Source organism: Sceloporus occidentalis, unplaced genomic scaffold (assembly GCF_023333645.1).
Source record: "Sceloporus occidentalis isolate IW3139 unplaced genomic scaffold, rSceOcc1.0.p SCAF_24, whole genome shotgun sequence".
Taxonomy (NCBI): domain Eukaryota; kingdom Metazoa; phylum Chordata; class Lepidosauria; order Squamata; family Phrynosomatidae; genus Sceloporus; species Sceloporus occidentalis.
The window spans coordinates 6,165,362-6,191,997 of NW_028317004.1; the positions used below are offsets into that span (position 1 = coordinate 6,165,362).

The window sequence follows — 26,636 nt, forward strand, 5'->3', positions numbered from 1 at the left end:
ACACTCCAAACTATGGTAGTGTTCCTGAGTGCTCCATCTAAAAAAAAAAGTTCATTGGGTTAATTATCACAGAATGGGGGGGAGAGAGTTTTTGCGTGCCCTTTTAAATGGAGGTGGTGAGAAGCTCCTTCTGTGACAATTTGTGCTTTATGTCATTTTTTGCATGACAGACTACTATATATTGTATACATTATGAATTATTTGCATTTCAACTGATGACTGTAAATTCCCCAAAATGCTTTTTACTTGTATAGGTAATATCAGTTTCTGTTTGCTTTATTAGGCATGAATTTAGTCTCATTTGGGGAAAATGGGAGATGCTGTCAAGAAAAATAGAGAGGACCATTTAATGGATAATGAGGAAGAGTTTGGGAGACGTGTCATCAAGCAAAATGTAAGTAAGAGAGGACATGGTAAAGCCTCCTTGAAGCATGAAAAGATCACCCCCAAAAAAGGAGTTCCATTTACACAAGATGCCAGAAATGGGGCGCATCAGAATTCTTCCAAAAACTTTAGTCCCAGTGGGCGAACAGTTGCCAGCCAAAAAGATGCCTTTAATAGATGGTCAGTTGATGAGCAGCGGAGTAATTCAGAAAACTGGAGGGACCGTGGACACAGGCGACTTAGGAAGGATTCCACCAATGAAGTAGAAGATGATAGATGGCAAGACCTATCTTGCCTGGGAGACAGAAGTTACCAAGGTGTAGGGAGACCAGCAAAGAAGGGGACAGCATGTGAAGATAATCAGCGTGCCCATAGTGGAGGTTTGTGTAACCTGTTTCATGTTTTTATAAGTTCGTTGTCTTGTTCCGGCTACATATCTGAGTACGTTGTATAAATATGTGCAGGGCTAATACAGTGATCTGTTCAAATAACATAAATGTACACAGAACAAAAGGTTATCCTCTGGGACTGGAAGTGTGAAGATTTCATAGAAAACAGAAAAGGATTTCTTAGCACCACCTCTCTTGGCAGTATCAAGAGCTGAGGGTTTGGTTTAGCTCTAAGAGCCAACCCTAAATTGTAGGAGCCAGTCTTTTTTTTTTCTTTTTTTTTTTTTTTTTTTTCTTTTCTTCCAATCATGGTTTTATTTTAAGTAAAAATGTCTTGTGATGGGTGATACCGGAGCTATGGGCATTGTAGAAATGCACCAGGACAAATAGATTCTATTTAGCAGGTTTTCTTATGTGTGTAACTTGTATGGATACGCTAAATGGGAGAGGAGAAAATTACCGATAAACATGAGAACAGCAAAGTGTCAAAACAGCCTTGGTAACAAAAGGTATAAAAAAACTGCATGTTCCTTAGGGAGTTGATAAACTCATAAACTAAGAATTTATTGGTAAATAAAGTTATTACATTGTTTAAAATGGTGAAAAATCAATTCAAAATGAGGTTATTAAACACGAGCACAATGTTTTGGGCTGGCTGTCCCTACAATCATAGTAACGTACAACTACTAAAGCCATATGTGGCTGTGCTCACATGCTAACGCAATACACGAATACCCACACACTAACGCTATATGCTGATACAAAGACACTCATGCTACTGCCATAAGGTAACACACACACCACACCTTATGCTCATACACCCAAATACCACACACAGACACTATAACTATATATGTAAAGTAATTCTATATACACACTCACTGGCCACTTTATTAGGTACAACTCTCCAATTGCTTTTTAACACAAATGGCTAATCGGCAAATCACATGGCAGCAACTCAATGCATTTGGGCATGTAGATGTAGTCAAGACAACTTGACGAAGTTCAAAGGAGGCTCAGAAAGGGGATTTAAGTGACTTTGAATGTGGCATGATTGTTGGTGCCAGACGGGCTGGTTGTAAACTGCTCATCTACTGGGATTATCACGCACAACCATCTTTACAGAGAACGGATATTTTTCCTTTTTTTTGGACCAGCGAGCGGTAGTTGTGTGGACGAAAATGCCTTGTTGATGTCAGAGAAGAATGGGGCGGACTTGGTTACAACCAAGGTATACAGAATACCATCTCTGAACGTACAACACGTCAAACCTTGAAGCAGATGGGCCACAGCCGCAGAAGACCACACTGGGTGCCACTCCTGTCAGCTAAGAACAGGAAACTGAGGCTACCATTCGCACAGGCTCACCAAAATTGGACGATGGAAGACCGGAAGAACGTTGCCTCCTCTGATGAGTCTCGATTCCGGCTGCAACATTCAGATGGCAGGGTCAGACTTTGGCGTAAACAACATGAAAGCATGGATCCATCCTGCCTTGTATCAACGATTCTGGCTAGTTGTGCGGATGTACTGGTTTTGGGGAGATTTTCTTGGCACACTTTGAGCCCCTTTGTACCAATTGAGCATTGTTTAAATACGACAGCCTCCCTGAGTATTGTTGCTGACCTTGTCCATCTTTTTATGACCACAGTGTATCCATGCACCATGTCACAAAGCTCATATCCTCTCAAACTGGTTTCTTGAACATGACAATGAGTTCCCTTTACTCCAGTGGCCTCTGCAGCAACTGTGTTATGCCATCGTGTCCATATGGACCAAATTCTCTGAGGAATGTTTCCAGCACTTTGTAGAAAGTATGCCATGAAGAATAAAGGAAGTTCTGAAGGCAAAAGGGGATTCAACTCGGTACTAGCAAGGTGTACCTAATAATAAAGTGGCCAGTGAGTGTGTGTGTTTATATCAATCAACCATAACACTGACACCCCTGACAGGTGACGTGAATTACACTGATAATCTTGGCACAATAATATCATGGCACCTGTGGGTGGAATATATTAGGCAGCAAGTGAACATTTTGTCTTCAACGAAAAATAGGCAAGGATAAGGGTCTGAGCGACTTTGACAGTGGTCGAATAGTGATGGCTAGACGACCATGTCAGAGCATCTCCAAAACTGCAGCTCTTGTGTGGTGTTCCCGGTCTGCAGTGGTCAGTGTCTATCGAAAGTGGTCCAAGGAATGAAAAACAGGCGACAGGGTCTTGGGTGGCCACAGCTCATTCATGCTTGTCTGGTGGGGTCAAATCCAACAGACAGGCTACTGCAGCTCAAATTGATGAAAAAGTAGATTCTGGTTCTGATAAAAAGGGGTCAGAACACACAGTGCATCGCAGTTTGTTGTTTATGGGGCTGCATAGATGTAGACCAGTCTGGGTGCGCAAGCTGACCCCTCTCCACTGTTGAAAGAACACATGAGCATACGAACTGGACCACAGAGCAATGGAAGAAGGTGGCCTGGTTATCTTTCACATCACGCAGATGGCCAGGTCCATGTGCGTTGCTTACCAGGAGATCACATGGCACCAGGACATATCTATAGAGGTCCCACCATGCAACTTACAAGAGCTGCTGCTAACCTCTTGGTGCCAGACACCACAGCACATCTTCAGAGGTTTAGTGGAGTCCATGCCTTCATGGTCAGGGCTGTTTTGGTGACAGAATGGAGACCTACACAATATGTTATGGCTGATCAGTGTGTATATATATATATATATATATATATAATATACACACACACTCTACTCCCTCCTTCCTTTATTTACTGAAAAGGCAGGGTCTATGCTTTGCACATTACTCGACTAAGTACTCGAAATATACTCTGTACATGGATAACTTCCTGTTGCTAATTCAGGCAGGGGTCGATTTATACAAAATGCTTATGGCCCGGAAATCACACGCGACTTTGGTTTTTGTAGATCTTAGCTGGGTTAGTTGAAGTAATACCTTTATTAAATAATGTCATTGCGGTTTGATTTTATCACAGTTGCCTTATGTTAGGCCCGTGCATGGGACATAATATGGGACATTGTGGTATATCACACCTAGTAAAAGACACAGGGTTATATGTATTTGACTTTTGTGACGATGATGATGGTAATTGTATCTGTTTCTTAATGGTATGTTTCACTTTTTATTTTAAATGTGTGAAAACATATTTTTGTAGTTGAGTCATGTTTTACATCTTTCACACCTTTTGGATTGCAGAGTCCAAAATGCAAGTAAAGTCAAAGAATGATCGCAGACGCCGTCCATCTGAGCTTGATGAAGAGGACTATGTGGGCAGCCCAGAGGCAGAGAAGAATATGATGTCCAAAAAAGAGTTACTGGGTTTGCAGCAAGCTGAGGAGCGTCTTAAACGAGACTTCATCTACAGACTCAAAAGGGTATACAGCAGAAATAAAACTTTGTAGTGCAGTTTAAAGAATGCTGTAACAGGAAGAACTCAACCGTAGGACTTTTTAATGTATTCAAATTTTACAGGGAATGCTTTGTTAAAGTGAAAAAATAGCCTTTTTTTAATCAAATAGATGTACAGTTTTTCACTGGCAGTACTACTAGTCTATGCTAGATGTCTACGTAGAGGCAGCTGAAGGAGCAGTAAAATGAGACAAGTCTCATTCTCTAAATAATTTTAAGAATTCCGGCACTGATTTGCATGCAGTAAGGTTTAGTAGAGTCTCTGCAAAATGGACCTCCAACATTCAATTAACGTATGAATAGGGTTGGTATGGACTTTTTTAAGGTCTGTGATGTTAAAGTGCTTAATAATGTTTCATTTAAAAAAAATCCACAGCCTGTTTAGAAGTATTTTCTTTTACATTATCCTTATGGTACTCCTCTGCTCAATATAGTCTAGTAAATGTAGTAGAAATAATGCTTTTCTATAAAATGCAGCACAGAGAACTTTGGTAGTAACTTAAATGATTGGGATTTGCCATGCTCTGTGGGTATTGTATTTTCAACCTCTAATACCATCTTTCACTGCTTTTTATTGCAGCGTCCGAGGAAAAATGCTTCAGCCGTCTATTCCTGTAAGCTGTGTGATGTTCTGATTGAATCTGTGCAGTTGGCTCATAAACACATTAAAGAAAGGAGACACAGGAGAAGTATAAAGGTGATTATTTCCTTTTAGCCTGCAGTGGTCAATTAAATATAAGAAACTTATTATAAAAAAAGTGAAATATGAGTATTCAGGAATAAAGTTTCAGAAACAGCTATTTCAGATATTTTTTGTGCAGAATTGTCATGTTGGACTTTTTTTTTTATTTATTTTTTTTATTTTTTTCCCCTCCTAGGAAAAGAAAGAGGAGCAGCTTCTGACTACTCTACCTCCACCAACATTTAACCAGATAGAAGCAATTACTGAATCTATTAATAAAATAGTACAGGAGAATGGATTGAATGAAGATGACCTTGCACAAAGACTTGCTATTTTGAAAGCTGTGGAAAACCAAGTACAGCAGAAGATTCAGGGTATGGAATGCGGGGCACAGAGTCACACCATCTATTTGTAAATTATGCGTTTGGCATTTTTAACTATATCCCGTTTCATATCTGTCTGAGCTTGTGTGTGTGTGTGTGTGTGCGCATCCTCATGCACCGTACATTGTTATATGCAATAAAGTATATATGCTTGTAGCTATGTCTCGAAAGAGAATGTAAATATTGTACACATTCAAAACGGTCTTTTGAATGCAAATGTTTGCAAAGATTTCACAGCCATCTTCTAGTTTACTGCTTTATACAATTGTTACTTTTTTAACATTTTGTTTTTTACAATTATGGTACATTTTTTTCCCCCCCAGGATGCACGCTAAGACTTTATGGATCCTCCCTTAGCAGATTTGGCTTCAGAACATCTGATATGAATATAGATGTCAAGATTCCGCCTAGCGTAAGTAGAATAAGTGCCGGTTAAAGACACTTTGCCATAACCTTGCTTAGACTCTCCAGCCATCATGCACTTTAACGCATAGGATAGCGGAATTTCTTGATGTTACGGTCCCTTGTCAAAATATAAAGAAGTTCTAAATTTTAATCCCAGGTTCCTATTTTTATAGAACCCTTATTACTTTTTCTCTGAGAGTCTGCTCGTTTGGTGTCGCGTAGGAAGAGGAGTGTGTAGCCCAGGCAATCTACCACCTGGTTCGTAAAACCTGGCAGCAAATTCCTGCCTGATGTTTTAATCTCATATTTTGCCGCACTGTGTATGTCAATAACTCTGGGTAATTGTGCCCACCATGTTATTAGAAGCTTGCAGGTACCAAACACAACCTATCTACCTCATAGCTAGGTGGCCTATTATTTCTCAGGCCCTGCTTAATTCCCTCCTGCCATATTTGATGGCATTCTAAAGAGCATCCTGCCAACACAAAGAACATCATCATGTCATGATTCTACTATGTAAGCTTAACCATATTTCTCAAATCATAAATCTGAAGATGCTAGGTGCTGTGTCCCCTGTGTGACCTCACTGCCTGGTCCCCCTGTAAGTTTCTGGCACCCAGGCACGTCCTGTCTGGAATGCCTGTGCCAGCCCACCCTTGTTGCCCCTATAGCTGTGAACGTAATGCAATGTATGCCCTCTAATATTTGCACTATAACTGCTACAAATATATAGTGGTTATATTATTTCCAAACTCAAGACGCTTAATGTATCTTGGTCAACTTGGCTACTTTAGTGACTATTATACCACAATCATAAAAAAAAAAGTGGAACTGTTTTCATTTTTTTGGTATAAACATCTGTTATTGAAAAGAAAATCATATTGCGTATGTACTGATATGGTCAGTGTGAGAAGTCAAACAGTCATTTGGGTGTCTCTGTTATTATAGATGAATCAGCCTGATGTGCTCTTGCTTGTCCAAGAAAGTCTAAAGCAGAGTGGTAAGTCATGTAGTGTGTCTTTCTTTTTGTGGGGGGTCTTATACTTAAAATCCAGACTGGACTCGACATATATATATAAATGTCCTGTGAAATCACCACAAGTGTTCACACAGACTTCTGTCTACCTGTATTTGTGCTGCTCAAAATGTACTGGCTAATGCGGGGGAGTGTTTAGTCAAAGTTGGTTTCTTGGACAACCTTTACTGGCTTTTTTTGATCAAATCCTGCCCTTAAGGTATTCTGACTTGTTGCACGGTAATGTACAGTAGACAAATGCTAATTTTGACGTGCAACTTACCCTTGTGAAAAGGTGTTAATGTGTAATTTTTATTTTTGGGCAACAGACTTATTTACAGACTTTGATGTGGATTTCCATGCCAGAGTTCCAGTGGTGGTCTTCCGGGAAAAGCAAAGGTGTGACAAATAATGCTATAGTGCCTGTGTCATAGATTACCTGTTTGGTTACTGAGGGGGAAACTTTTTTTCGTATAAATGTTTTATGCAAGTTCATTGTCTGTCCCTAAATGAAAGCTTGTTTTATTGTAATTGCTGAATTGCTCTTAACTCTTGTGTGTATTTGTGGGTGCTGTAGTGCTGTGCGATAATTTTTTTTTTTTTTTTTAATTTTTTATTTTTTGGGGGGGGGTTGTGTCTTTTTTACATTGTAGATCTGTGTCTATTTGTAGTCATTCATAGTACAGTAACACTACGCTGATCAGTGTCCTCTATATCTCTGTTAGTGGTCTATTGTGTAAAGTGAGTGCGGGCAATGAAAATACCTGTCTAACGACTGAGCTGTTGGCCAAACTTGGTAGACTTGAACCAAGAATCATAGCATTGGTGATTGCATTCCGCTACTGGGCAAAGGTAAATAATTCTGAAAAGCAGTTTGCATTATGTAGCTGCTGTTTGTTTTGATATGCATATACAGAAATATATTTATAAGAACGACAAAATACAATAGTATTCAAGATGTATCTGTGCTATACCTACTCCTTTTAATCTTCGTGATGGCAGTTTAAATATTTGAATGACAAGGAACATGAGCGCCAATGCCTTGCTATGCAATACGATACATTGGAAGAATAAGCAATGCTGTTAAACTATTTAATACCAAGAAGACCAGCTAAAATCAGCCTGTTTCTGTTCTGAAAATATTCTATATAGAATGTTAGTGGCCCTTGGCAACAAGATTAGTATTTCAAGAATAAGACAATATATTGTATATGCGAATTGCTCATGTTTCCCTTAAATTGTGAATTTAGCATTGTGCTACGCTGCTTGCACATGGCTGTATGTAATTCCTGTATCATAACATCACAGTATTTAGAAGAAAAGCATGTGAAGTACCGCATATAGAGGAAGTGATAAGGAGTCCTGATTATATAGTTATTTGTGTCTTTTTATGTGTAATAATGCAGAAAACCTATTTTCTTTACAGCTTTGTCATATTGATAGACATGATGAAGGAGGCCTACCTCCATATGTATTTGCCCTCATGGTGGTTTACTTTTTGCAACATAGAAAAGAACCTATTCTACCTGTATATTTTGGCACCTGGGTAAGTTCTGTACAAACTGTAACATATTTTAAGTGTTTGGTCCTCAATGTCAATATGAGAATTTAGAGCTTGTTTTTTTTTTTTTGTACAAGGCCAGTTATATAACATCTTAATCATACTCACTCGGAGAGTTCCTTTGACTAATGAATCTGTAGATAGTCGTCTCAGTGTGTTGCTTGTGGAATGCCATTGACCATTCACCAATAACGAAAGTTTGGTATTTGCAATTGAAAAGAAAGTGTTCCAGAATAATGTGAAATAAAACACTCTTGCTGCACTTCATTACTGTATACAATAGTGTTTTGAATGCTGAATGCATTTTCCTTTAATGTATAATCTTTAGGTTGAAGGATTTAGCATTTCCAAACTGGGACAGTACCATATGGGATTAGCAGAAGAGCAGACTGTGACGTGGGAGTACACTCCGGCAGATGAGACTACTCCCCGTGAAGAATGCACTATAAGGGGCAAGGTGAGGGTGTAAATCTTAGCTGCCCAGGTGTCTGTTTCATTTCAATATTCATTGTGAAGTTCCAACACTGGCAAGTTTCTCCGGCAGGGCTGAGTTAGCCCTGCATAATGTACACAATTCTCAATTTCTTTAAAAAGAATAGCTGCCCTTGACACAGACAACAGCTGCCTTAGGTCAGTTTAACATAATATGCTTGTATAACCTAGATATTCACTGACTTGCACAGCTGTGATTTATTTTATGAAAACTTTAGAGCCATATTTGTTACCAATATCCAAATTAAGTTGACTATTGCCAGATCATATTTTTAAAAACAAGGCATTTCAAATGTTTGTTGCATTATGTAAAAAAAAAGGCAAAAAATAGTTTGTTTAGTTTGCTTATTAATTGTAAACTAAAAGTAACAATCTTTTGTAGGTCCCTTTGGTCTTTCCTGCAGATCGCCAGTGTCCTGCATCGATCGGCCAGCTGTGGATTGAAATGCTTAGGTTTTATGCACTGGAATTCAACATGGCAAACTTGGTTATCAGTATCCGTGTTAAAGAAAAGCTTTCAAGGGAAACAAAGGACTGGCCTAAAAAGCGAATTGCTGTAGAAGGTGTGATTTGTATATATGTGTGTTTCCGTGTTGATGCAATCTGTTATGCAAGAAACCTAATCACATTTTATTATTTTGTAGATCCATATGCTGTCAAAAGAAATGTGGCTAGATCCTTGAACAGTCAGCTAATGTACGAGTACATGCTTCACTGCTTGAAGGCAACATACAAATATTTTGCCACACCTCAAAAAAAGGTGGTAAAATCCAATTTTAAAAAAACAGCAACTTCTAATGTGGTCATAGACCAGGATTCACACACAGATGCTCTTAAAAGGGTCCCTGGGGATAACAATATGGCAGATCTAAATAAAAAACTGGAAGACTGTTCATTCTGTGGCATTGATAAGCCTGTTGCCTGTGCTGAGGAGAGCCAACAACCACAGCATAATAACTTGGAAACAGACCGGTGCTCTTCAAAGAAGAAACTGGTCTATGGCTCAACGAATGGTGACCCCGCTCTTAAAAATGATGGCTGTGTTATAGAGGAGGATGTTTTATGTGACCCCGAGGAGTATCTCCAGAGTTGTGAAGAGCTAGAAAGTTGTCATGAAGAGTCAGAGGATGATGATATACTTGATCGTGAAACCGAACATGACAACATGAGTGATCAAGGTATGGAGGAAGATAGTGAGAATGGAGAATACCCAGTTGCTGGCAACGAGGAGACAGACAGCCTGTCTGATTGTGAGTGTTTTAGCAGTGTAGCTGTAACAGAGAGGGGTGGCTTTTCAATGGAAAGTTGCAGAGGAATTTTGAGTAACATTGATCCAGAGGAGGACAGCACAGATGAGCTTGAAGAGGTTTCTCGTCATCTCATTGTACTAAATCAATCTGAGGAAGGAGAAGAGGAGGAGGAGGATGAAGAGGAGGAGGAAATAAGTCTTATTCTAAATCCGTATAGTCTGACCGCTGATGAAGACCTGGATAAGTGCACTGGTTCAGTCTGTGATATAGTGTCTGAATGTGAGCAAATATCTACCACTTGCCTCCAAAACAATGACGCGCAGGTTCTTGTAACAGAGATTTTAAAAGATAAAGATAACAAGGGGGAGTCTGTACATCTGGACAATGTGATTTCTAATGATGATGACGACAACTTGTTTTATGAGTTCAATAAGCCAATCTTCACAAGAGGCAAGGTATGTGAATTTTTGTTAACAAACCATTGTATTCTGGAACAATATTTATTATGTTTCAGCTTAAACAGTTTGAGCACCTTGTATAAGTGATAATCACCGTTCTCTTTAAAGTTTATTAAGGGACATCTCTGACCCTTTCTTTAATTTAGCTACCTACAGTTGTCTGCAACCTGTGTAAGCGAGAAGGCCATTTAAGGAAAGACTGTCCAGAGGACTTCAAAAGAATTAAGCTTGACACTTTGCCACCTCTCACACCTAAATTCCATGCTGTTCTGGATCAAGTTTGTATGAAGTGTTATGGTACGTACTGATAGTAATGTTTTGAAATGTTGCAAGTAGCTTGAGCAGCACAAATGAATTGGAATAATTCTTTAGTGCTTTGATGGAGTAGACTTCTCTACCATGCTTAATTAGCTTTTCTTTTTTTGTGTGTGTGTAATTGTAAAATTGTAAATCTCGTGCATAAAACAAATTTTTATGTACAGTTCCGGGCCATGTTGGCATATTTAAGAGACCTGAATGGATGCAATTTAACACAACAAATTGTTAGGTGCTGTGTTTACCTTTTTAGCCTGTAGGTGTATCCAATACAATAACCTCCAACACCAAAAAGAAAAAACAGAAGATGGTATGGATAGAACATGCAGATGAAACTTGAGATACGCTGTGTGAAAGACCCACTATCCCTATGTTCTATTATGAACAAAATAAGCATATGAACCATTATTCCCCTTTCATGTGAATAAACTATTGGGGTTTTTTTCAAGGAGAGATTTCTTTTGATACCATAGTTACATGATTAGCTGAAAATGTAGAATGAGTAAACAGAATATTATCTTTTATTTATATAGCGTGAACAATCTACGCAGCGCTTGAATTAAAAACTTAAAATTTCCATTAACGTGTTATTGTACTCGCTGTACTTTTATCTCTGTCACAATGGCATTTCTCTAATCACCTTGCTTTTTTTACTATGACATAATAAAAGCTATATTTTAATACAAGAATATATTTTAGTACAAGAATCCAAACACAATATTTCGCAAACTAGGTTTTAATACCTAAAAAATTTTTACTTTTAATTCACATGTAAACTATTTTTTCATATTTAAGAACAAAATTGGTTGAGAAAAATGCATTTTATTATATGCCATTTTGCCCACCCAAACTTACCAATGCATCCTCAGACTTGCCACCCCGTGCTCCAGATTCCCTGGTGTCTAATGGGGACAGCCGGTGGGCATCTGCACAAAGCGTGTAGACAACCTCTACTGCTGCCTGGCACCTCCGACCTAGCCTTCTAAGAAGGAGCAACTGAAGGTCATGTCACAGCAGCACTCAGTAAGAAGTCCCAGAATAAGTGCCAGACAGAAGCGGAGGTTGTCTGCGAGCATCGCACAGACGTTCACCGCCTGCCGGAGAAGAGGGTCCAGGTCCCCTGCTGCGCTGAGGGGAATCTGGATCTTAGTCTTCTAGTGAGACTAATTCAAGTAAACGATAATGAAAATGGTTGTCAACCATTTTCATTATCTATTTTATCGATTTAGTTGTTGCACATCCCTGGCTTTGCTAGGCGTATGCTATATCTGAAGAAGCTTAGCAGTCCAACAGAAGACCCTGTTGATATGAAAGTTTATATTTTTGTAAAGCCAGGGTATTTTTCTAGAGGTTTCAGGACACTTGTCATGCAGCTGTTTGGCTAGCGGTCACTGCCAGGGTTAGCTGTACCTGGTTTGTGTTGGTTTACCTGCTATATAAATTTTACTCAAATCATACTTTTGTTTCTGGTTCATCTGGTATGCAGTAGATTTATATGCTTTTCTTGCTCCCACTTCCTTATCCCTATCGTCTAGATTGAAAGCTTGCACCACCAGAATGCCAGCAGATATATAGCAATTTATTTGGGAATGAGTTCTTATTATATTCTTTTTTTTTTTTTTTTTTTTTCAACTTTTGTAGAAGACTTTTCTCCTTCCACATTGGAGTATAAAGCTCGTGAATTTATTCGCCAAGATTTGGAAGACTTTATCAAGAGAGAATTTCCTGGTAATTGTGGGGAGAAATATTACAAATTAATTAGAGGAACTGAAATAAAGCACTTTTAGAAAAACTGTTTAAATCAGAGCTGCGCACACCTTTTTATTATTGGGAATCTCAATTAAAATGTATAAAGCTACATGTTTTCGGGCAAGGGTACACAGAATGGTGTTGTGTCCTTTTATCCTTCAAGAGCTGGCATGCATTACTGGTTTAAATAAAACTTATTTTTTTCTTTTTAATAAAGTTAAGGTATACAAAAAAGGAAAACCGTTGTTATTTAACACATCTCATTACAGGGGCCAGGCTACGTTTGTTTGGGTCTTCAAAAAATGGATTTGGCTTCAAGCAGAGCGACCTTGATATCTGCATGACAATTGATGGCATTGAAACAGACACTGTAACTATATTTTGTTTTGCGTGTTTTGTAGTCCGTCAATTAATTGAAACGTATGTGTGTTTAATTACGTGTAATGTCTTTGTCTATAGGAATTGGATTGCATAAGAACAATCGAAGGCTTGGCATGGCATCTTCGAAAGCATCAAGGTACAAACTGTTTTCCACTTGCTTTTGTGTGCGTATATACCCTTGAATAGTTACTGCTGATCAGCCTGATGTAATATTTGCCAACACAAAGACTTGGCAGCTTTAACTTGGTAATTCAAAGACAAAAGTCAATCAATTTCAACCTTGCTGTTGATCTAGATGAAGGCAAAAAAACCCTCATGGAAGCAATTTCCCATTGTACCTAATAAAGGGGGGAAAATCCTTGACTTCAAAATAGCATTCTGACTGGACCAGCAAGGTATAACAAACCCTATCTTAATAACCAGTTATCCCTGTATGTTCTTTGCTTAAAAAAAAAATCCATCATGACAATTGACGTGCCTGGCACGTCACGGAAAAGACATCCCATTGGTGACAACTGACGTGCCTAGCAGGTCATGACTTTAAAATGGGTGTAGAAAGCAATCTTCACTTAGTGTTGCTGTAATACACACTTTCCAGATGTGGCCTTTAAATCGCCAAATTGCCAAATCCATGCATGATGGGGGGGTATCACTGTACTCAGGGGAGGTAGCTGAACACATTTCTGTGTTTGACAGTATAAATAGCTGTGCTTGTCACTCCACATGTATGAATCTGGTGCTCTGTTGTATATATTATGGAGCAGGTGGGGCCTATGTATAAAGGGGGCACAAGAGCAAAAAACCTCACAATTGCATTGGTGTAATAAAGCACTAAGGAACGAGCAATGCTGGGGACCATAGACGCAGTGGTCTGCCAAGAAAACTTAGTGCAGCAGATGGAACATCTGCTTGCTTCATCGGAAGATGTCCAGCTGTGCCATCAGCTCAGCATTGGCAGGAAACATTGGGCCCTAGTATACCCGTCTACTGTCTGGTCAGAAGCGGTCTTCGTGCAAGACTTGCAGCCAAAAAGCCATACCCCTGGCATGGAAACAAGGCCAAGTGTCTCAATTATTAAAAAAAAAATAAAACACAGGGACTGGGGTGCAATAAAATTGTAGCAGGTGCTCTGGACTTATGAGCCAAAATGTTGACTATGGGAGGTGGAGGTTCCTTGCAAGTTTTGGGGCAGCATTTGTGAAAATGTAGTTGGGGATTTAGTAGTATTAACTATGCTGAGAACTACGGATAGATACTTATCCATCATGCAATACCATCAGGGAGCCATTAGATGCCCCATATTTGTTCTGTAGCATGACAGCGACCTCAGAGTCAAGAATAAGGAGTATTGGAGATGATGGCATGGCCCCCACAGAGCCCCGATCTCAACATTGTCGCGTTTGCAATTGCATTAGTAAAGAACCAACTGAAACTGCCTAAATCCACAGTGGAGCTATGGTTAGTTCTCTAAGATGTTTGGAACACCCTACCTGCTGAGTTCTTTAAAATTGTGTGCAGGTGTACCTAAAATAATTGCTATTTTGAAGGCAAAGCGTGGTTATACCAAAAGTAGATTTGGTTTAGATTTTTCTTCTGTTCACTCATTTTGCATTTTGTTAAACAAAAAAAAAAGTGTGTACATTTTTTTTTATTATTATATGTGGTGTTTGTATTGAATATGTAGTTAAAGTTGATAACCTTTTTATCGGACTGTTTGTTACTGATAAGGTGGATGTAGTAGAATAAAACTACAAGTGCTAATGTGTTAGTCTTAACTGAATTGGAAATCCAGGTTTTATTGTGTATTTTGTTCTCCCGTAGGATTGAGAAACATTTTGTCAATCACCTCTGCCAAAGTGCCAATTGTAAAATTTTATCATGTCAGGAGTGGCATTGAAGGCGACATCAGTTTATACAACACTTTGGTAAGTTGAAATTGGTAGGTGAATTAATTTGTTCTCAGTAAGTTTTGTTTTTTTTGTTTTTTTGTTTTTTTTTTGTCTGGGGAACAGTTGGATTTTTTTTTACGTTCTAAGTGCAAATTTAAAGTACTTGGGATTAATGAGTACAGTTAAGATTTGTGTGCATTTGACAAAATTAGCGAAACACCCTATTTTCAGGATAATGTCTACTGGAATTATTTTTGTGATGATTTCTATTAGTCTTTAAATTGTTAAAAGTTTAAATTCCCACCAAGCCGTAACAGAATGCTGTATTGTTGAATCTACCTCCCCTATATTTTTCATAAGACCGCTTACTTCCTCAGTGGCTACTCTGGTTTTGAATTGGTGCCAATCGCTTGAAATAAATCCATTCTTAAAGCCATATTACAAACTCAGTGATTTAGCTAAAGTGCACCACACATGTATTAATATTACATATCAATGGTTATAAAATTTACTATAAGCAATATTAAATATTTTACCAAGAAGGCACTATAGAAAGGAAAAGGTGTCATTTTTACAAAGTAACTTTGTTATATGTTATATAAAAATGGAATAACATTAATATTAAATTTTTATATTGTGATACTCAATAGACTTTATTAGATACTAAACATTTGACATTTAATATACCAATGCAACTAGGTAATTATACAATCACAAACACATAGAATAAATGTTTTTTGTTTATATATGCAAAACATAATTGTATTGATAAATTAAATATATACATACTTGATAGAATTTATTGGATAAATACCTAACCTCACAATAAATGTATATTTCAAAAATATTGTTTTAAAAAGACCTTCAGAGCAAAATCCCTTTAGGGTGCAGCGTCTCTAATTTATATCTCCTGATTGGAAGACCAATTTGTATTGGATATATAATTTCTAGCCTATCGTCTTCCTCTCATGATAGCCCATCGCAATACTTTAGAGACTGTGTTTTAAGACCTTTTCTTGTATTGTAAATATGCTGATAACGTGTTTTTAAATCTTTTTATAGTTCTACCAATGTGTTGGATGCCACATTGGCATTTCTTATACATATGGCAAATGTAAACTGTTTTATATTAAAAATGTTATTACTAGTGAATGTAGCTCTATCACTTTTTCCAATAATACAGCCAGCACAGGTTCTGCAAAAAAAAAACCAAAAACCTGACCCTTATTCCCATTTGCTACAGAACTGTTTTTTTTTTTTGTTTTTGTTTTTTTACGAACTGTAGGGGCAAGGAGGGATTTTAAATTTGGTGCCCTTGAGAACGTAATGGACAGGCAATCTCCTAGGATAGAGCATACATCTGGTTCAGCCTATAAAACGTCCCAAATGTTTTAAATTATTCTTTCCATTGTTGTCAGTCATGTGACTTGTTTGGGTGACGCTGAACTGATTATTTATGGCAATGCTATGAAGTCAGTACCTGCATAGACTTGCATTAGTAACAATGTATGTCCAGCTGGGAGATTAGTGAACAATTGTATTTACCGCGGGGGATACTTGTTTACTATAATGGGCCATTAGCTAGAAAGAATACATATGACAAATGTGTAGCTGCCCGAAAACATATTAAAGCTAGAACTTTTTGGGGAGGGGGGGTGCATTGTCCAGCTGCCTATAAGTTGTTGGTAAACACCTTTTTTGTATTTTTATAGCGATAATATATTAGTTCTGAAAGTGTATGTCATGAGTCAGTACTTAATAAATATATTTAAAAGAAATATTGTAATGATGCCAATTGTTGCCACAGGTTTTTTCTGTCGAGGAATTTTGGGGAATATGCAAGTATAATCCCCTGATTAAAGTGAAATGCGAACAGTGTTAAAGGTTTAAAGCCTTTTTAAAAATATTTTGTAATTGAACATTTTAATACACCCTCCCTTAATACTTTATAAACTTTGCTTATCTGAAGGTCACTTGGTGTTCGGGTAACACTCTCTATTCAAAAAAGCTCATTGAGCTGATTATGGCAGGGCTAATGAAGTCGGAGCCTCTGGGGCTTTAACGTTGAGCTAACGTAACGCTCATAATTGGCAACAGAAATAAAATTCCTGTCCATGTGTATGTATTAATCCAAGGTGACAGCGAGCACAGGAATTTGCTATAAATCTCTGCATCTACTCCTCATCGGGTAATTGTTGATGCTTTCATGTTATAGGCTCTGCATAACACGCAACTTTTAGCATCATATGCAGCCATTGATCCACGAGTCAAATACCTCTGCTACACCATGAAGGTTTTTACCAAGGTAAGAAGTGGTTCCAAGGTGTATGGCCAACGACCATATTGATGTGTATGTGTGTGTGTGTGTGTGTGTGTGTGTGTATATGTATATGTATGTGTATATATATATATATATTACACACACACACACAATGTTTTTCCCTTTTCAGATGTGTGACATTGGAGATGCTTCCAGAGGCAGTCTCTCTTCTTATGCATATACTCTTATGGTGCTGTTTTTCTTACAACAAAGGAACCCTCCAGTCATCCCTGTCCTTCAAGAAGTGAGTATAAAACTAATCCAAAATTTACATGTTTATTATGAACGTTCTTGTGTAAAGTCTAATTATGCAGATAAAACTAAGTGCTAGTCTTTCAAATGACTGCAAACACATTTTGTTGGATTGCTTGTAATCCAATAACAAGTAATTCCCTCCTTTGCTTCAGTTGATCATCACTTGTGACAGGCTTTCTGTGAAATATAATGAAAAGCTAATTTATTGCGATTTTACCGCAGTGAAATGGCATGACTATTCTGGCCACCTACCTGGCACAAATCACTAATATTTAACCATTTATCAATTGCATAATATGCTCGGTTGGCAGTGCAGGTTTCAAACTTTTCATTAATGGAATACTTAATGTACTTAATGCTGAATTTAATGCCGCCAGTATTAGTAAGGGAGAACTGCATTTCCCCCAGAAATATTTCATTTCTTCACGAGCCACATCGCATCAAATTCTCTCTGCCGTTAGGGGAAGTAACTAAATTCTCCCACAAATAACTCACAGTGATCAAAAATATCCTCCGGTTCTCTTATCATTCTGTTTATTTTTGAAGTTTAATGTAGGAATGTTCAAAAAAAAAAAAATGTGCTGAGAGAACAGTTTGTATAAAATTGTGATTATTTTGAAAAAATGCATTAGGTTTCAGCTTATAACTTTTTACAGTGCTGCATTTGATGTACTAAAACATGCTAGACTGTTATTTCTATTGACATGATATTTTGTGTACGATATGTGTGTGTGTACACATGCATAATGCGTATAATTTAATGAAAGCTATTATTCTCTAGATCTACAGAGGTAATGAAAAGCCAGAAGTTCTTGTTGATGGTTGGAATGCTTACTTTTTTTCACAGACTGATGAACTGGTAAGTTTTAAATAACGGCTTCATTATTTGCAAAATGCTTAGCTTTAAATTTATGTTCATTACTATTTTGGTTCTGGGCCTTTTATAATAGAATCACTCTGTTCCCGTTATAAACACATGGTTGATGCTTTCTTAGCCAAGGGAAACTATTGAATGTTTTAAATGTAGAAAAAAGAAAATGTCCACCTTTTAAACATGTTTGTGCCTATCCTTGCACCCAGTCCGTGTATACTAGATGATGATCAGTATTGACCCCAGTGCACTTTTGCTTCCCCCTTATACTTCTTGGTCTCATCAGAGGCGGGCAGGTGGAGGAAAGCATCACAGTTTTTATTTCTAACTCCAGTAAATAAAGAATGCATACATAGATTTGAGAGGTTTGATTATCAAAAGGTTTTTTTCTGTTACGGAGCAATAGGTTCTTATCTGATGTCAATTTCTTTCAGCCTGTCTAGTCTGCCCATTTTCCCCTTAATCAGTTCTTGGAGCATTTATGTCTATCCCATGCATGTTTAAATTCCCTCACTGTATTAGCCTTTACCATTTCTGATTCTCTTGTTAAAGTAAATCTCCCTCAAATAACATCTGTTCTGCAGCCCTGCTATTCTGATTACAGTGTGTGTGGGCTCTGTCATGTTGAGTGATACCGCCTATACTCATGCTGCCTGACATTGCGGTGTTTACATTTATTACAATTTAACTGTTTTTTTTTAATTTTTATATATATATATATATATGTGTGTATATGTATAAATTAGCCTTTTTCCAATAGAATGGAGACTAGGCTGTTATTTGGAAGCCTGAACTCTTGAATTTTTTTTTTCATCACCCTGATAAAGGAAAAATATTGGCCTGAATATGGTAAGAACAAAGAATCTGTTGGTGAGCTGTGGCTTGGCCTTCTCCGCTACTACACAGAAGAATTTGATTTTAAAGAGAATGTCATTTGCATCAGAAGGAAAAGCTTACTGACTACTTTTAAGAAACAATGGACATCTAAATACATAGTTATTGAAGGTAAATAAATATATATATATATATAACATTTTTCGAAAGTATATCATTAAAGTGCTCAATGCTACCTATTAACTGAAAACTTTTAGAGCTGAACAAACGCTGAAGGGTAGAGAAGATAACAAGAACCTTTCTTTTGTGTCCTTACCTGTACCACAAAATAGCAATGGAATGCGAAATCTGTTTTGTTTTTTTTGGTTTTTTTTTCTCGTTTTAAAAAAAAAATAGAAATTCAGTAATTGAAATCTGTGTGACAACCCTATTTTGTGTCCTCGCTTCAACGGTGGTTGGCCAGAAGCTTGTGAAGCATGCACATGCCATTCAGCACACTGCGTTAGATTTTCTAAAATGTCTTTACTGAATTAAGAGTTGGTACAGGCCGGGTATTGTTTACACTTTATGTAACTCCCTACTATGTAATGCGATATAAACCAGTCCTAAAGGAGCATAACAGGTTAATCCTGGGCTGTTTGTTGTGCCTTGTCGAGAAGCACTATCCAAACCAGTGGGAAGACCTTAATCGTACAACATGTGGGATTTGTGAGTTTGTTTAAGTAGTCTGCAACACTCACAGCCTCAAGGTTCCCATTGAAATAATGGTGGTTAAGCCCTCCATTTCATAGAATTTCACCTTGACTTCATTGTCAGAGTTCTTAATAAAAATGTTCAATTTATGTAGATATCAAGGATGTATTTTAATGTGATTATTTTCAAATTGCAATATAAACTTTTTTTTTTTTTTTTCTTTTCACCTTCCTTCCGAAGATCCTTTTGACCTAAATCACAACCTTGGAGCTGGATTATCACGAAAGAGTACGTTTTTACATTTAAATATAACAAATATGTGAAAATAACTATAAAATATAATAATTTTTCTGTCCTTTAGTGACAAATTTTATAATGAAAGCTTTCATCAATGGAAGGCGTGTTTTTGGAACTCCTGTAAAAGAATTCTCGAAAGAATATCCAACCAATATGGTAATTTTTATTCTTAATGTAAAGATTTCAGCTGAAGTCTTATTTTCATTCTCATTTCAGTAATTTTTAATGTAAACAAGCATTGTTTTATTAGTTTATTTGCTATTCACTCGTCCTTCCTTGAGGGTGGCAGGGTAGCCATATTCCAATCTCATGCATGTTTATATTTCCTCACTATATTAATCTCTACTACTTCAGGTGTGCTGTTCCACCTATACACCCCACTCTCGGTGAAGAAATTAAAGGTTTCTTTAACAGATAACTTCAAAAAAGAAAGGGTTCACTGATATTGTGGTATTATACTACTATCCAACCAGAAATAGTAACACATTAAAAAGTGTCATTTTAAACTATTAGAAAACCAGAACCATGTCAATGTAGACTTGGATGTGCTGTTCCACCTACAGTACATAACATAAGCTTTATAAATCATTCTTATTTTTGCCTCGAACATGGTTTAAGGTTCAAGAAAGCACTGGTAGGTTGTTGCCGTAAAAACTGAAAAAAGACTTAAAAGGTTTTTTTATGTGATTAGGTTTCTTTTCCAATTTTGAAAAAGATGGTTTTAAAGAAAAACGGGGTCTTTGTGAAAATATATGACCAGAAAATAGAATCAACCCCATCATTAGCCATGTTTCCTACCATTTTTACATAGGAATACTTTTTTGATCCGGAAGTATTGACTGAAGGTGAACTTGCTCCCAATGACAGATGTTGTCGAATTTGTGGTAAAATTGGACACTTTATGAAAGAATGCCCTAAACGGAGAAAGTAAGCAATATTTCAAATGTACAGTAACCAGTGTGGCTGTGTCAGTTATCCGCTAACTAGATTTTTTATTTAAAATATAAATTTTTAAAGGGATAGTAAGGTCGGAAATGTTAGAAGATGCCTGTGAGATCTTGCTTGTTCTGATTTCCTTTTGTACCCTCGGTCTCTCTCCACATGTTGTAATGGTTATACCTAAACTAACTTTAGAGTGGTCTGCGTATGTGGACAGTTTTACATTACTGGAAACTATAAGCTGTACCATAACCTCAGTATAGCCAAGCAATTATGCCTAGTAAAACGATATGTTTGTTTGGAGTCTAATGCTGAAGGGAAATACCTTTAGTATGTCAATTGTGGAAATACACTGCAAGTTTTTCATCCGTATTTTTTTTATACAGAATGAGAAGCCGAAATGGTGAAGGTGCTATGAACCAAAGATACCCAGAAAGAAGACTACAAAGAAGAATGGAGGATACGGAAAATGAAAACTCTGGTTTGGATGGAAAGCATGTAACCAGTACCCCTAGGAGCATCCGGCAAGGTGTCAGAGCAGCGTATGAAACTTGCAAGGACAAAACACCCAAATCCAGCTATGAAAAATGGAGGAGGCAAGACGATCGAGAAGTGAGGGAGAAACGCTGTTTCATATGTGGAAGAGAAGGTCATATTAAGAAAGAGTGTCCCCAATACAAGGGCTCAGCAGGTGAGGAAAGAAGTCATTTGTGAACCAGAAACCATTGGAAAATAATCCTAAATAGAATTATTTTAATAGTACAATTTGCATTGCGTTAATAGTTAGGAGGTAGATAGACCAGGCCCCCTTATGTGTGTCTGCTGGGTAAAATTCAGGCATCTTTGCAACAAATTCAGTAAATTTGCTGTACATTTTAATTTCTTTCAAACAAGGGAGTGAGTGCATATTTTCATTAGATATATTTGATTGTTTTGTATATATTGCTAAGAAAAACCTTGAAAAATCAAGGATGGTTTGAGTGCCATATGCCTTTAGCGGCATTTCCTCTGTGAGCTCAGCAAGTGTGGCGATAAGGGAAATGGGAACCACAACAAAATGGTGAAAAAATGTTGCTAAAAAGCTCTGATTCCATTGCAATCGGAACTAGAACTGTCCACTTTAAGGTAGAATACTTAAAGCTACAATAGCCAGTATATCTTAAATATAACTGTGCAGTATTTGTAAGGTTAAAGTTTTGTACATGTATGTATAAGGTTTTCTTTTTTTGTGGAATACATGAAGGAAGTCCCAAGTCAGAGATGCTATGTGGATCTCCATCTGCCTCAAGTCCTCTAAAACATAAAACCAGATTGCAGGTAATACCATCAGAAGAAGACAAAAAGAAGACAAAATTGATTTTCAGCCCTCAATCAGGTAATATTTAAAATGCAAAGTATAAAATGTATATTTATATAAAGTGGTTTCTGTAGTTATCTTACAACAGGAGACATTAAAATGATTTAACCCCTTTGACAATTGACGTGTCAGGACCGCCATGGCTGTTCGCTTTCTGTACCCAAACGGTGTTGCTGTAATGGCTTGATGTCGCCCCTTCCAGCGGCGTCAACGTCTGCCATACGCTGTATGACGGTGAACACCCGTTTAAAATAGTTTAGGAGGCTATCAACTAAAAAGGAGATTTCATGGGTGCACTGGATTTAAAGGATACTTATTTCCACATCCTTGTTCATCATTTCTTCAGAAGATTCGCAAATCAGAAAAGATCCTCCGTTCCCTATTTTCAGGCTCTCCCATTCGTCCTGTCTTCGGCTCCAAGAATTTCAAAAGTCAGTGTTTTGACTGCCCTACTTAAGTCCCAAGGTATTTTCATTGTTCCATACCTAGACAATTGGTTCATTGGTTCACTGGTCATCACTTCCTTGGAGGCTCACGGTTGGATTGTAAATCTTGAAAAGTCAACTCTCATTCCATCTCAAGAATCCAATTCTTTGGTATGTGGGTAGACTTCATAAACATGAAGTTCTCTTCTTCCCAGCAACATAAAAATAGTTCTCAGAAGATGAGGAGCCTCATTCTTGTTGCTCTATTTGAAAGCCCATAGAGAGTGTTGGGTCTGATGGTGTCTGCCATTCCAGGGGGGTCCCTTGGGCAAGGCACACCTGCGGCCTCTGTAGGGTTTGATCCTAAAATTCTGGGACAGATGGCATCACACTCTGGATACGTTTATTCATTATTGAAGGGCAACCTTACATGGTGGCATGTGCTTACACTTCTCCGATAGGGTGTACCTTTCTATGAGGGCCTATGTTGCCACGTTACAACAAACACCTCCATGATAGGTTGGGGGAGCATATGCCTGGCCGAATAGCAAAGGACTATGGGGGTCAAAAGATCAGAGCCAGTCATCAAAAGTTTCTAGAGCTAAAAGCAGTGTGGATTGAATTTCTGTGTTTCAGTCAGTTTTGGCAAGGCCTTCCTGTGCAGGTCCATTCAGACAATACTACAGTAGTAGCTTATTTAACAGAACAAGGAGGAACTTGATCCAGTTCCCTGGGACAGTAATGCACAAAACTCATGGCTTGGTCAGGAAAAAGTCTCCTGGCTTTATCAGCCGTTCACATTGCAGGCCATCACATTATCCTGGCAGGCAGGTTGTGCAGGGTCTCTCTCCCAAAGAGACTGGGAGCTCAGCAACAGACATTTCGCAGAAATCAACCAAAAATAATTGGTACACCAGAAATGGATCTTATTAGGGATGCACCAAAATGAAAATTCTGAACCGAAAATTCAGGATTCACTTGGCCGAAACTGAAAATGACCCCCCACACACACCTTTAGAAGAAGAAAAAAACATTAACACACTTGGCAATCACACTCCTATTATGCCAAGTCAGCCAGGACATGCTGGAATCTAGGTAAGCATGGGCATGATAGGAGTGTGATTGCTGTTAGCAATCATATTTAATACACCAATCACACTCCTGTCATGCACAAGCAGCCAATACATGCTGAGACCTGAACCTGGCTAGCTGTCCCCTTGTGTATTGATGCTATCAGCAGTATGGGATCTGTGCATCACTTACAGCCTCTCTTTACATTAAATCTTTCTGCTACTGACCATTCACCTTTTCTGCTAACTCGCCTGACTGTCTTTCAGTAATTGCATCATGGATGGAATTCCATTATCTAAAGTTCAACATCTACAAGACTTCATCTGAAAAACATCTCCCAAATCTGCCCATTCCTCACACAAGAAACATACTAATCAACTTGTGATATCCCGTCTGGACTATTGCAAATCCATACTAACTGGCCTACTCCTCTCTCACCTCTCACCTTTCACCACTCCACTCCAAAACACTGCAGCTAGATTCATCTTTCTCCGCCATTGTTCCTCATCTGCTGCTCCACTATGACAATCACTTCATTGGCTCCCCATACTCTTCATAATTAAATTGACCCTGACCTACAGAGCCCTTAACAACTCTTCACGCCCTTATATCCCTACCCTCCTATTCAAATACACCCCTAACCACCCTCTTTGTTCCTCTCATGACTTGCAGCTCTCTTCTGCTGTAATTACCCCTTACCTACTCCCGCTTTCAGGATTTCACCCATTCTGCACCCCTCCTGTGGAATTGCCTTCCCCATTCCGTCAGATTTTCTTCCTTGTATACAACTTTCAAAAGCTCTCTGAAAACTCAAGTTTTTTAGGAAGCATACAACCATTCTTCCTAACACCCTCAGCCATCATAATTAGGGCTGCAACTGACTTATTTTCATAATCGATTAGTTGACCGATTATTTTCTCTATTAATCGAATAAAAAACAAAATGCTAATTTGTCGGTTTATTTTAAATAATTTAATGAACAAGCTGTGTGTTAAAAACAAACAGCAGAATAAAAAACCTAAAATTTACATTAACGTGTCATTGTACTCACTCTCTTACCCCCGAACTTACATCCCCAGACCTGCCCCTGTTCTCCAGACTTCCTTGTGTCTAGTGGGGGCAGCCGGTGGATGTCTGCACGATGCGCGTATACAACCTCTGCTGCTGCCCACCACTTTCACCGGGGCTTCTGTGACGGAGCACCGGAAGGTCTTGTCACGCCGGCTCCATCATAGAAGCCCCGGCGGAAGTCCCGGAAAGCAGCAGAGGTTGTCTGTCCATGTCACACAGATGTTCACAGCTGCCAGAAAGGGGGATCCAGGTCCCCTGCAGCGCTGCGGGGGATCTGGATCTTAGTCTCATAGTCTGACCTCTATTTGAAGTCCGATTTATAAGAGCATTTGCTCTGAAAAAACTAATCTTAAATTCGAACAAATCCATTCAACTAATCAATTTCACTAATCAATTTTATCGATTAGTTGTTGCAGCCCGAGTCATCATCAAGCCATCAACATGTCATTCCTATCCAAGCAGTCCCCTCCTACTGTTTCACTCCCCCATAAACCATTGACTAGATTGTGAGATCACAAGAGGAGCAAGGTCTTCTTTTGTAGCAGTTTTATTGTGTTATTCCATTATCCCACTGATCGTAACAACGCTACGGAATCTTTATAAATACATTTAATGTAAATGTTTTAGTATAGGTTTTTTTATATTCCTAGCAATTGTTTTGCATGTTTCCAAGGTTTTTTATACCTATTTAAGACCTATGTTTTCATTGGAAAAAAAAATGTATAATTTTAAGCCCGGATAAGAGGAATTTGATTAAACCAATATACAGTAAAAAAGGCAAAAAACATATGGTAGCTAGGGTACTAAGAAACCTTGGTATGGAACGGGCTATATCATTTAAATGTGTAGCAACAAGCAAAGCAACTAATGGAAAGCATATATATATATATATATATATATATATATATATATATATATATATATATATATATATATATATATATATATATATATATATATATATGAAATATTGTCACAATCATTAGCATGTCCTTCTCTATTTTGCATGGATAGGGAAATCCGGTGCCAACTGATTTAGAGTACCAATGCTGCCAAGTTCTGTATACTCGAGGTATTAAAATGACCACACTTTACAGATCCTGCTGCAGAGCCCTGATCACTGTACACCTGCAAAATTTCAAAATAAAAAAAAGGGACCTTTAGTGACCTTGTTGTGGCACTTCAAGAGAATCCCTAAGGCTTACAAATATCCCAAAGATATTTAGTCTCTTTGCTCGCTGATATTTACAGTTTTCTGTGTTGTTTATCATGTACCCCTTCCATAAGACTCGTGAAATTAAAAACTCCTTCACTGCCCATCAGTCCACCCGTATATAAAAATAATGTACTTATCATGGAGCATTTTCTCTCTCCAAAATATAAAAACCTATGCATTATACTTTTGGTGGTGGTGAACATATTTTACGGTAGTACCTATTCTGAGGAATATACCACAGTAACACACACACCAAGTAAAACAAGCAATGCAGCAAGCATAAAGAAGAGCGGAGCCATGTGTGAGATCCTTTGAGCATTCTCTGTTAAATAAAATAATAGCATCTTATTTCTTTGGTGTAAAGAACTGTTATTTTAAATACTTGTGTTAACAGTATGTTGCACAAATTGATTTCTTCCTTTTCATTACAGGTAGCCTTTCTAATAAATACATGACTCAGGGGAAAGCCACCCAGAAGAAGGCACAACCGGAATCTTAA

At 37.9% G+C, this 26,636-nt stretch overlaps 1 protein-coding gene across 1 annotated transcript; it reads left to right on the forward strand.

Annotated features, from left to right (window-relative positions):
* Positions 1-310: 310 nt before the first annotated feature.
* LOC149300557 (terminal uridylyltransferase 7-like) lies at positions 311-26,636 on the forward strand. Its single transcript, XM_089485041.1, has 28 exons — positions 311-764; positions 3,996-4,174; positions 4,789-4,905; positions 5,087-5,264; positions 5,597-5,685; positions 6,627-6,678; positions 7,023-7,092; positions 7,419-7,545; positions 8,120-8,239; positions 8,583-8,711; positions 9,129-9,309; positions 9,391-9,996; positions 10,267-10,451; positions 10,601-10,751; positions 12,411-12,497; positions 12,788-12,888; positions 12,978-13,035; positions 14,721-14,824; positions 17,004-17,093; positions 17,239-17,352; positions 18,145-18,222; positions 19,062-19,239; positions 20,002-20,049; positions 20,123-20,214; positions 20,870-20,985; positions 21,384-21,688; positions 22,241-22,372; positions 26,569-26,636. Exons 1-28 carry the CDS (start codon positions 311-313, stop codon positions 26,634-26,636), a joined length of 4,209 nt encoding a protein of 1,402 aa, XP_089341167.1.